Consider the following 12983-nt stretch of genomic DNA (forward strand, 5'->3'; position numbering starts at 1 on the left):
AGCACCGCTCGGGCGAGAAGGAGGAAGCAAAACAACCAGCGGGATTAACAGGAATCCCTTGACATTCCCCACGAGGGGCCCTGGGGCCATTCCAACCCCGAATCCCGCAGGGAGAGCCCGATCGGAGGCAGCGATAGTTCCCAGCGCATCCCGCCAAGGGCCGGGATGGGTAATTGACAGGAAAAACATCCCAAAGCAGTGTGCACAGACATTGCCGTGCACAGACGTTTCCGTGAGGTACAGCCAAAGTCCGACAGCCTCACTCGTGACTTCCCTCTAGGCACAAAACCAGAAATTTTAAAAGCAGTTTAGTTCAGCATTGAGCTGAACTCAATACACACTTTCCTGCTTCTCAAATCCTCCTGCACATTCCCCTTCACAATGGTCACAGTTGGAATATTATACACTTTTATATACATAGTAATATTTCTGCTTATATTGTTCTAGATTTGCAGGGGCTTTTACAGAAAAAGGATTTAGCAAAGTACTCTCTGGAAAGTTAATCTAGCTTAGTACCAACACAGACTACAGCTCACAGCAGTGAGTCCTCTCATAGCCATCAAAAGTTTGGACAAAGCCGGAGAATTGTTTTTCCTGCAATGCAGGACAATCATTCAGTACTATTTTTAGTCTCTGTAAATTGAGTTAAATTGTTATGTTGGTTTCAGCCTGGCTTTTACCGCCTGCTGCTGTGGAGAACACAGGAATCCTGCTGCAAAATCCAACTCCAGCTGATGGTTAACTACATAAAGCTATGGTTTAACAAAGTCACTGGTGTCTGTCTATGCTATTGATTTTTTTTTTTTTTAAATTTTTGCCACTTGGTAGCTGGGAGGATGGACTTACTGTTCCTAAATCATAAACAGATTCCCTAAACTCCTAGAAGATGAAAAGCCACACATCTATTTCATAAAAATGTAAAGTCAAGAAATTCATAAATGGTGTGACCTGAATTAATACTTTTTTCTTTTCTTCAAATTTTTTGATGTAAAAATCTTCAAATTCCAAGCTTCCTGATTCAGAAGTAAAAAAACTTCAAAACAAATTAGGGGATGCTTTAGAACTGAGAAAAGAATCACAAGCACAGATTTCTGGCTGTTTTTTAGATAGCCCACAATCAAACATTGGCTGGTTGTGACAACCTGCAAAATATCTGCCAATAAACTATGAGGAAACAAAACCCGCGTGCCATCAGTCTCTCATGGTTCGTTGAGCAATAGCAAAATGTAGAAAATAATATACAAATACACATTTAAGAAATGGACAACAGCTCTCTGTAGGTGTTTATTCTACTTACAGTAACAAAAACCTGTGAAGTCCCATATTTTAATGTACAGTGATATATTTTGCCATATAAAATACAATTTACAGAAATTTCTACCAAGTAAACCTAAACAAACACACATTTTGCATACTTTTATGTATGTCTTTAAATTAGAAACATCTCATTAAGAAAAAAAATCTTACACTGCAGTTGATGTTTGCATTTAATACCATTTCTTTGCGTGTTACCGTTTTCCCTCGGGTTCAGGACACAGAGGATCATTTCAGCCAGGAAATCCTGGATGTACAAGGACCTCAAGGATGCACCAATGTGACTGTGGTGACACACACACTACCTGTAATATAGTCCTCGAGATGCAAAATGTTTACAGGAATCTAATTTCACATTTCCAAATCTATTTTAGCAAAATACCAAAATATTTACCCAATAGTTAATTTACACATTCAAATAAATTAGTGGGGTTTTATTCACACTTTAGAATTACGTGCTTGAGGACTACATGAGAAGTAGCAATGTGATGTATTTCACCATGAAAAATGTCCCTCTTCAATCACAACATGATGCACAACCATAATTTAAACTTTAATGCAGCTGTATCTTTTTCATTGGAGAGTTTTATATACACTGCCAGCCTAAGTAGGGTCTAACAAAAAAACAGTATCATTTATTTTTCAAGAGCCCTTTTAGAATGAAAGAGCACTTCTATAATGAAAAGTTCAATCAAATTGGGACATTTCTTAAATCTGTGGAAAAATTCTGCAAAACCTAAACAAAACCAAAAAATGCTCCACTAAATCAGTTCAATTGAAGTAACAGATTTAGTGGCCTATTTTGCCAAATTCTCTTCCTTCCTTTGGTTTACCAATTTTCAAAATAAATGTCTGATGCTTTTATAAGTTTGCTGGTTAGGAAGGTGATACTCTTGTATTTTCTTTAATGACAGGTTTGCAAACATGGGATATTTAAAACCTCATGAAAAATAACTAAGTATGACTTGTTTCTTTGCTGTACACTTAACAGATGGATTCCAGACCCAAAATATGTGTATATAAAAGGAAGATAGTGCACTTTAAGCTTATAACATTCCATTTCCAAATCCTCCATCAGTCACGAGTAATTATTAACACTGTTCTTCTGCAGCCTTTTCCTCAACACACGACCCTTCCATTGTAAAACAAACATGACACCAACGTTTTTAGTCTGTGCTGCAGGAACAACTTTGACACCAAAATATCACATAAATGAGATGTAAAGGTATGGCTCCTCAGGTCTGGATTAAATTCCCCTATAAAATTACAATTCAAGTTACTGGAAAACATAACTTTATAATCTTAAAAAGCAATATGCTCTTCTTAGACTTTTTCCATTTCTGTACTGTAAATGGAAACTTTAAGATAAAGATGCAAGTAGAAAAAACAAAATTTCAGTACAGGTAACGTGAATCTTTGTAAGAAAAACATTATGCACAAAATGCAGCAAGTGAAAGTCCAGTATGTTCTTGCTTTTCATCTATCTGATTATTTTCATTCACAGTTGTTCAAAAATTACTAATCTGTCAGTACATTGGGTAAGGCTAGTTTTACAACAGAATTTTTTAAAAGGTGAAAATATATACAGTATTTACAGATGTACAGTCCTTGCTGTGTTGCAGAAGTGTATTATTTGTGGGAAGTATCAGTCACAGTTCTAGGACTGATTGCTGGAAGATGAAGCTTCAGTTTCCACTGGTTTCGGAGTTTCCTTCGGTGTTTCTGGCTTCGTCTCTTTACCAATTTCCTTACTCTTACTCCTATCTTTGCGATCTTTCCCTCTTTCCCTGTCACGATCTCGATCTCTGTCTCGATCCCTTTCCTTTTCCCGGCTTCGATCCCGGTCCCTGTCTTTCTCTCTGTCGCGATCCCTGTCTCTGCTTCTCGATCGCTCTCTATCACGTCTTCTGTAGGAGTCCCTCTCTCTGTTTCTTGTCCTATCTCGGTCTCTGCTTCTTTCCCAGTCCTTACCCCGCTCCGAATCCTTGTCTCTATCTTTGTTTTGGCTCCTATCTCTATTTTTATCCCATTCCTTGTCTCTGTGTCTCTCCCAGTCCCTGTCTCTGCTCCAGTTTCTGCCACGGTCTCTTTCCCAAGGTCTGCCATGCTCCCGATCCCGTCGTCTTTCCTCAAAGCCTCTACCTTGGCGATTATCTGCTTGTTGAGACTCTGGCTGATCTAAACCCTTGTCTTTATTTCCTCCCTCATATCTCTGTCTCCCTTCAAATGGCTGGCCTCTGTAGTCAGGATTTTTGCCTTCTCGGAAGTCAGATGCAGGCCACTGTCCTTCTGACTCAGGTCCTTGTCCAGACATATTGGAAAGAGGTGCAGATGGTCCACCTTCCTCCCACATCTCTTTTCTGTGGGTTGGTGGATGGCTTGGAAGGTCCAGGAGTGGTCTTGGAGGTGGTTTCATACCTTGTGGCGACTGACCCTGGTAGTGAAATCTGGAAGGAGGTTCATCTTCTTCTGGAAACATTGGAGGTGTGCCTCCTCTTGGTCCTCCAAACTGATGTGGTGCTGGACCTCTCTGGTTGGAAAATCTGGGTGGTGGGCTCCCCCTCCGTTCTTCATATGGCTGTGGCAAAAGTCCTCTTGGACCAGGCATATGATTAGGAGCTGGACCTCTTTGCCCTTCAAACTGATTTGGGTGAGGCCCTCTTGGTCCCCCAAAATGACCTGGGGCTGGACCTCTTGGCCCTCCAAACTGAGGGCCTCCTCTCTGTCCCTTAAACTGACCTGGTGGAGGTCGTCTTTGACCTCCAAAAGGAAAAGGTGAAGGTCCTCTGTTTCCCATAAACTGAGAGGAATCTGGTCCTTCAAACTGTCCTGGAGGCCCCATCATTTCATCATATTGGGAATCTGAGAATTCCATTTGTTCCATGTGAGGTTCCCTGTGATCTTCAAAACGAGACGGTGACATTCCTCTAGGACCACCATGATAAGAAGGGGCAGGGCCCCTGTTATCACCAAAAAGAGGTGGTCCATGCTGTGCAGAAAATAAGGAAGGAATGGGACCCTTTTGACCACCAAATCTTCCAGACTGAGGTCCTCTTTGCCCATCATTATTTGGAAAACCGTGCTCTTCAGAGAACTGTGGTGCTGGCCCTCTAAAATTAGGTCCATGAGGTCCTCCAGGTGCATTGAGCATCATGGGAGGTCCCCCTTTCTGCCCAGACATAGAAAACGCTCGGTTTTCCTCAAAATGCTGGGGGGGAGGTCCACCTTCACTCTGAACTGGTGCAGATTCAGTTTGTTCTACAAACTGATGAGACTGAGCATTTCTTTGTTCATCATATTGCACTGAGGAAAGACCCATCTCCGGCTCAAAGTGACCAGCTGCCTTTTCCTGTGGAGGAAACATGGTATTTGAAAAGGAATCCCTTCCCATTGCTTCCTTTGACTCATTTGACCATGACACTTGATGCATATCTTGCAAAGACGAGCTGTCATTTGATGTGGAGAAATTAGGCTGAAAAGATGTACTTGGAGGTGTTGGGAGCAGCACTTTACGTACAGGTTTGGAAGCAGAAGGATCTCCAGAAGCTGTTTGATTCAAGTTTTCCAAAGTAACTTGAATGGTGTGTTCAAATTTGCTGTTAGGTGTCTCTTTCTGGGGCACTGCAGTTGCCTGTTCACTTGAAACCCAATTTTCAGCAGTAAAACCAGGCTGAGTAGTGGAAATTAAAGCATTATCTTCCTTACCAAGTGAAGTCTGCAAAGCATTTGGAAAACTTGCTGGAGCGACTTCTCTTGTGGATATGTCGTTCTGTACTACCTGTGGCTTTATTCGAGAATCAGCATTGTCATTCTCTGTTGCCATCCTTCGAGCCTGTCGGGGATCTCTGTTTTGCCTTGGGTCACAGCCCTGGTTTAAAACTTGTGCTTGCTGATTTAAAGATGAAGGTAAATCTGCTTTTTGTGTAGCTTGCTGGTCCTGATGGTATAACTCATTCTTCATTAGAGAAGCTTTTGCTGGTGGTGGTGACATTAAAGCATCAGACACTGAAAAGTGTGCCATTGAAACACCAACAGCTGCTCTTTGTTGTCTGAGGGCTTCTTCTTGTTCCTCCAGCTGCCTTTTCTGTTCTTCTATTTGTTTGTTTAATTCTTCCAACATTTTCTGCTGTTCTACCAAGGAGGAGGATGCAGATAAATCAGACACAAATGAAGCAGGTGTTTCTGAAGAACTGCTTTTAGTGTCTGTATACATTTTATTGGGTAAATCATCAACAGTAACTTTTGCTTCTTCCAAGATAGTTTCATCCTCTGGATCGTAGGCCTCATCCTCTAGTTCTGCTGTAGTGGATGGCTTTTCCACACTTTCACCAGTCTGCATTTCAAAGGCTTTCTCTGGACCATATTCTTCCTCAGGATCATAAGGTCTGTCATCCTCCTCCTCTTCTATGGCTTTGTCCTTGGACATCTGCCCAAACTGCTGCACAATGGGATCTAACAGAGGAACTGCTGACACGCCACCATCAGCAGCAGCTTGGCTTTCCTGACTGGAAGACTGAACAGTTCCAGAATCCTTGGCAAGAGGCTCAAAAGTTTTCTTTTTCCCAAAGAGGGTCTGCAGGATGTGCTCGAGAGGTGTTGCGGTTTTGGAGGATGACGAGTGCGTGGCAGTGCTGCTTGCAGGAGCGGCCGTGGAAATCGGTGGGGTCACAGTAGTTGTGGGACCACTTTTAATGGATGACAGTATTTTTAACACTGAAGGTGTCACTGCTGAGGTGTCTGGAACGGGAAGTGGGGGTGGAGGTGGTGGAGGAGGAGATCCAGGTGGTGTTGTACTCACGGTGGAGTCTCCTGAATAAAGTGTGTATTTCGCAGTTTTCTTCTCTTGTGAAGCTGGAGGCCCTTTGGAGAACAGGGATGGTTCAGCTTCCTCATGTGCTTGAATTCTGCTTCGCTTCTCCTCCATCTTTTCTGTCTCGGTGGCAGGACGTTTCCCTTTCTGGCAGATAACCAACCCAAGAATTAAATTTGGCCGAGATGACTCAAGACCTGAAAGAGAACACAAAGATTATATATGTAAAAACCTGATTTTTAATCATACTTTCAGCAGAAACCTATTAGTTTTTAAGTCGCTGCTACAAAAGTCATGAAGGTAACAGTTTTTAAAAATTCTATCAGACGTATTAGCAATTTTCATTAGTCCATAAGAATATGCATTTGTATTTCTTACTTTTTATATCTATTTATACATAAGTTTAAAAAGTTTAAAAAGATATTTTTAATAAGAGACTGCAGCACCTGGCATCATTGTTAAAGTGTCTCTGCAAAAGTTCAAACCAAAGAAAGTTGTCATATTTTTATATCTTTACATTGTTTATTCTGTTCAACCACCCCTACCTCTCTTCTGAAAAAAATCAAATATTTACATTTAAATAGTTTGCAAATATACAGAGATATTGAAAAGTGAGAAAACCTGGGCTAAACATTGCTATTTGTTTTATAATCAGTGCTAGAAGTCCACATTGATACCAGCCTATAAGTATTCTGTCTGCCTCCAGGTTAAATAAATACCAGTAATGGCTAAAAAGATCACATCAAACAGCAATTGGAAACACTGTTAAATCTGGTCATTACTTCCAGTTTGTTGTGGTTTTTTGCCAGCTAGACATTATTTTAAGAGGCAACAGAAGCAGGGAAACTGTGGATGCTCCAAACAAGCCCAGGAGATGTTTGGCTGGGCCAGCAGCTGGTGTGGGGGGTGAGGTGGTCTTGGAGCTGCAGGATGCAGTGTGATGGTATTAGGCCTTGATATGTGAGTACAAAACACGATGAGCAGAACTGCTCCTTTGTGAAGAGCTTCAGACTTGCAGGAGAAGTATATCCAGAAATGATAAATAAGTTTCAAATAAAGAGGAAAAATGCAAAGGGCTGTAGGCCTGTTTCCTGCTATTGTATTTTTTCCTCTTACACGCACAGTTCCCACTGACACTTATGGCAGATAAACATGCCTAGAACGAAGGGCGGGGACTAAATCTTTTAACATACAGTGGTGGCAAATGTTGGGAAATCTTTTAACTTCTGGACTAAATGGCCTTTAAAAGCACTGTCCTTCCCCCATATGTGCCATCAGTTATGATTTGCATTCAGCAAGGAAGCAGTAATATAGAAACATAAAATAACCTGTGAAATAAAAGATAATATTGCAAAACAGAAGATAATATTCATTGCGGATAAATGGCAAGGCAAGGGCTCTGACCTATGGTGATCCTTCTATTCAAGATCCCCTAAGGAGGAGATTTTTATATAAAATGTTCCTTGTTCTTATTAAACCAATTTCTCATTAAGCAACGTTAAATATCTAATTATTCGCACCAAAGCCTTTTTGATACCAACACATACCCCACAGCAGCAGATATATTCCATTAGCAAACCACATCACACATACATTACTCTGGTGAAACAACTCAGAAGTTTTACTGGGACTAAGTTTACCATCTAATGAGGAAACCACATCCGATGTTTTCCTAAATTTATGTTAATGAATAACAACTCCCCAGCTGGTGTGTGTTGACCAGTGCAGAGCATCTCACAAACAGCTGACCCAGAAACTCCCAGTAGGCATTTGCTGTTTTGCTGTTGTTAAATGTTTTGGTTACCAATGTTCATGCTGAGACTTGAGATTTATGCAGTTAGTCACAATGAATTTCAAACATCGAATAACTGAAATAAACAGGTGTCAAAAATCCATCAGGCAGGATATCTAATAAACAGCAATTACTGAGAAATCAGGTTCAAATCTCTGTAAGAAACAGAGATCAAGTCACTAATTAAAACAGGGTAAAATTTTAATCACTCTCGAGGCAAAAAATTCCAGCAGTAAGTTAATAGCATTAGCTATAAATTATTGTGTTGAGAATTTAGTCATCATAGAATAAATTCATTAAAACTAGAATTTTACACAAATATTAGAATTTTTGCCTAAGCTGACTTCTATACCCACTCAGTTCAGAGAGATCAAATACTACATGATTCCTTCAATGAAGACACACAGCCAGAGCAGCTTTCAAAGGCCACAGCCCCGTTCTATCTCAATATCCATAAATAGGTTAAGTGCCTAATTTTAGGAACAACAAAATGTTGACTGCAGTCTGCCACTATTGCTCAATGACTGCCTTTCAACAACACACATTTTAAAAGTGCTGCAAGCTGTGCTGGCAGAGTTAGCAGCTTTCAGTGCTAAATTATTTATAACAGTTATTATCCTACTATGCATTGAAATCCGCAATCTGGTTTTATTGAGTTACCTCCTGTAACTAAAGCCATTAAAACAGGATATACTAAATATTAGTATTGAACTAATATTTGTTTTCCTTAGCCTTAAATACATTTTTTATTAGATCAAGTTTACCGTATTTATGTATATATTTGCCCCATTTTTCCATGTCATCAGCAGCTGGTAAAAGCTGATCTGCACTGTTCAAGACACAACTTCACATCCACCCATCCCTGACAGACCCATGGGAATGGACTAAGCACACCTGTGGTGAATTTTAAACTGCACAGACCAATAAAAGATTTTATCTATTTTATCAAAGCCATTTAAATATTTGTCCCAATTAATCATGAGAGCAATTGACAACTGTCATCAGATTTGTGTCCCTTAATTCAGGGCTACAGATCACTCCCCGCACTGTGCCACCACTCCACATTCAGGCTCCTCTGCTGAGTGAAGCTGGCTGGCACAGAAAATTGGGTTTGTAATGCCACATTCCTTCACTGCTGCTTTTCCTAATGAAATATGCTCATATCAAACATATGAACATATCAAACTCCATTCACAGTTCAGGTAAAATTTTGGTCCACTTAAGAGCACTCTAAACAACATGAGATTTCATGCCTTTTACTTTATGAAAACTCATGGTCCCCATCAAGAACTACCAAAAGACATATCAGCATTTGTTGAATCCTTGCTGATATATGTCTGTTTTATTAAAATTCAACTATGTAAGATAGCTTTTACATTCCCATCACCACTAAATCCCTCAATAAATCACTTTCTATTACTAATGAAGTCTGGTTATACTATTTTTTACAGCTGGAACTGGTGTGTATGTGAAACAGGGAAGTGAATTCACATACCGTAAACCACTGCAAAAGGACAGTGCAGAAGAGCCCATGATGCATAAAATCTAGTAATAAATAGCTGAGATATTTAAATAAATCAGGATAACCCTCCATTTTCCTTCGTTTTTAAGCTGCCCATATCAAAGTTTTCTGCAGATCTTCTAGGTACTAGCGCAGTCCTCAGTTGTGTTCCAAATCCAATCCATCAGAAAACAGGAGAAATTCCCAATCCATACGTGCCTGATGGAACTGGCTGCTACAGCTGGAATATCTTGTAACTAGGATCTCTGGAGTGGCAGGGTTTGATTGTCCTCTCCCTCCCTCCCCCCTCAGCTCATATTTATCAAACCATCTAAAGGCAACACTTTTCCAGGCCTTCCTAGACTCTACTGGAAGGCACGCGATTAAATTTAAGGAGACAATGACCACGTTCCATAAAGTATTTTTATTGATTGTGAAAGAAAGAAAACACAGTAAATTCCATCAGATGTCATTAAAAAGTGTGGATTACATGCTGTGGTTTTCATATATACATAAAACCAGAGGAACAGCTTACCTGATTCTTTTCACCTGCTTTTAAAACCCAACACCACATAGCCAGCTGTGAAATAAAGGCTGCTGCAGGATCTTCCAACAAGTGTTAATTGACAGCAGAACTCTTAAGTGAATCTTCAGTGAAACTCTTGCATCTCATGGCCTGCCCGCCCTTGGAACCTTGTTTCTGTTAACCTTTAACTACTTATGTCAATTTGAAAACCTGAGTTATAAAATTTGCCTCCATGAACACCTGCAGATGAGACCTCAATTTCTTCTGAGCAACTTCTTCCAGTTTTGAAATACTTTCGCACTTGAAACTCAGCAAAACCAGTCTGACATTATAAATATCTCTTACTAATAGTAAAATCTAACTACATTTGACAGACTTCAATATAAGGTAAAGAGTTTCAATTGAAATGAAACCCACAATGAAGTAAAAGAAGTGTAAAACAGCTGATATTTCCACAGGAATGCAAGAGGTAACAATTAGGTAAACTGGGTTATTTATCAGACCAGCAGACATTTACAGTACATTCAATGGCCAATTCCATCCTACTGCCCAATAAGGATGGCATTTCTTTAGTTCTGCCTGGAAAAACCAGTCCAGGCATTAAGATTCTTTGCCTACATCCCTGTGCCAAGGTGTTCGGTATTTAGTGTTTTCACTTCTTGGCTATGAAATGGGAGTAAGTTTTTGCCTATCTTTCAAAAAATTCAGTAAATTACAGACTATGAAGTGCTGAGATTCAACAATTCTACTTATACTGTAATTTAGACAGCCATAGTCCTGTCTTTTTAGCTATTGCCTAAAAAGAATCACCTAGACTGTGCACTGGTCAAGGACGAATAAAAGACATTTGAAGTGTATGAGAAAAATCTTGTCTGGGGATGCACAGCATGCACCCTTGGCCACCTCCTGGAGGAAGGGACAGCACTTAACAAATGATGTTCCATTTGTTGAAAACCTGTCCCAGCCACTGTTGCTCCTCCACAGAAGCTCTAAGAATGCTTTATTGAGCTTAGTGCTACACTAAGGTAGGAGGAGAGCTCAGTCAGCTTCCCAGAAAGGTGAATTCCTTTTTAGTTGTTCCATACCTACCGTGTTGTGCCACCCGTGGCCACGACAATGGAGTTCTGCCTTCATTGCAACCTGCAGCTCTTCAGCTTCTCAACCTGGTATTTTCTATAAGATCCCAGAGCCTTATTTGGAAACTAAACATATGCATCTCCTCATTCTCAGATGAAGACTTCAAATTTTGTAGCAGAAGGGTGTTTCAGGGTTGAATTGATTCTCAGATCTTCTGTCACCATGTTCAACATGGCGCAAATGCACCGAACACTAGTACAGGTAATTTTATCTAAAGATGGAAGATTCTAACTCTAAGGAATGGGTCCCTTTCTCCCCAAAGAACTGATTTTCTGAAGTCAGTGATTTGACTAAAGTTTGATCCCAGCAGAACAGAACATTTCAACACCTCGTGCCCCACACTGCATGTACAGATTAACTGAGTGTGGACAGTGGCGATGCAGTGGAACCACCAGAAGTGTTACCTTTGTCTTCATTCTGACTTCTTCACTCCTCTCTGGGGATAAGGTTCCTGCTTGATTTAAGTGATGGTGAATGGCTTGTAAGGGTCTAGGGTTTGTGAATTGGGGTTGCTGATAATAGGGTGGGAGTTTTTTGTTTGTTTTGTTTGTTTTTTTAATCTAGTGGTTGTTCCACATCCTTGATTTTGTAGGTAAGCTCATTCTCCTAACACATATGAGCATCTCATTGGAAAAACTAAAGTTTGGACAATTTTACCTAAGTAGAATTGGATTTCCAGTTTTTCCCTAGTTATGTACTTTAAAACTGGTTTTATATTAAAAAAATTAACTAATGATTACATTAAGTATTTAACAACCTGTCGCAGATTGCCTTTTGTCTTGTGATTTTACCTAGCATTGAACCTCCCCTGTTTTGTGCTTACCTGGTCCCTCAAAGGGCAAGAGTTTGGAAGGAATTGGGTCCTTAGAACTCAGGGGGATCAGGTAGAGATCCTTGACATGTCTGTTGTTATTAGCTACAACACCAAAACGACCACGACTGCTAAAATAGGAGTAGAGAGAGATATAGGCAACTTCTTCTTCTTCTGTTGCAGGATGGAAGCGAATCAAACACAATTCCTGGAACACAAAAGCAAAGTAGAAAAATTCAACCTGCAACATAGCAGCAAATGAAATGGTAAAGGGCAGATTCCAGGGGTAAAAATAAACTGTACACTTATCACTCCAACTATGGCTTCAGGGCAACACTCTAGATTTAAGAGACTACTGCTGTTCAATTTGTAACGTTCAAATAGAATTAGGTTTGTCATTTTCAGAAACACAAATTAATTGTGTATCTTACAACAAACTAAACAGCTTGAGGCTCAAATGAAAAAGTAATGGAAAATTCTTGGTTTCATGTTTATCTCCACACTGTGTCATTGTTTCATTTCTAAAATTATTACATACATTAAATGATAAGTTCCTTTCCTTTAAAATTTGAATTCCAATCTTCAATATTTCAGTTAGTAAATAGTTTGAAGATTTAAATACTGTGCAGGAAAGAGAGATCAAAATTTACAGCTCAATAAACGCATTACTAAAAGAAATCAAAGATTTCAAAGAAGCTGTTTAGGTAGTTTTCCAGGTGTGATCTATGTCAGTATTTGCTGTTTACTACCCTGTATCATAAAAAGTTGTCATTTTACACTGCTGTCTATTTCTTCTGGGTTTTGCAAAGGATTTTAAGTGAATACCTTAGAAAGCGAAGATTTGAGTTTGCCAACATAATCCCAGACTGTCTTCGGTGAGATCCTCCCACCAATATGAATTGTGTCAGGTAAATCCTAAACAAGAAGTATTACATGGTAGTGTGAGAAAAGAAGACCCAAAAAAAGAAGTGTAGGTTGCCCCATCCCAGTAGCCCAGTGGATTATGCATAATTAAATTTTAGTAGACTTTTGTACATGTTTTTCTTATTTCAGCCAGGCTGTTGCTGAATTTGGAGGCGTTAATTATAGCAT

At 39.8% G+C, this 12983-nt stretch overlaps 1 protein-coding gene across 7 annotated transcripts in view; it reads right to left on the reverse strand.

The window, feature by feature from the left end:
• Positions 1 to 1251: 1251 nt before the first annotated feature.
• DIDO1 (death inducer-obliterator 1) overlaps positions 1252 to 12983 on the reverse strand; it is a 53359-nt gene continuing 41627 nt past the window's right edge. For all 7 annotated transcript variants that reach the window (XM_085079642.1, XM_085079640.1, XM_085079645.1 and 4 more), the window contains 3 exons: positions 12717 to 12806; positions 11904 to 12099; positions 1252 to 6321 (listed from right to left, as the gene is read on the reverse strand). In XM_085079642.1, coding sequence (XP_084935768.1) covers positions 2972 to 6321; positions 11904 to 12099; positions 12717 to 12806 — 3636 coding nt within the window. In that variant the 3' untranslated portion in view covers positions 1252 to 2971. The remainder of the gene's footprint in view (positions 6322 to 11903; positions 12100 to 12716; positions 12807 to 12983) is intronic.

Source organism: Lichenostomus cassidix, chromosome 20 (genome assembly GCF_008360975.1).
Source record: "Lichenostomus cassidix isolate B80296 chromosome 20, HeHo_3.0, whole genome shotgun sequence".
Taxonomy (NCBI): domain Eukaryota; kingdom Metazoa; phylum Chordata; class Aves; order Passeriformes; family Meliphagidae; genus Lichenostomus; species Lichenostomus cassidix.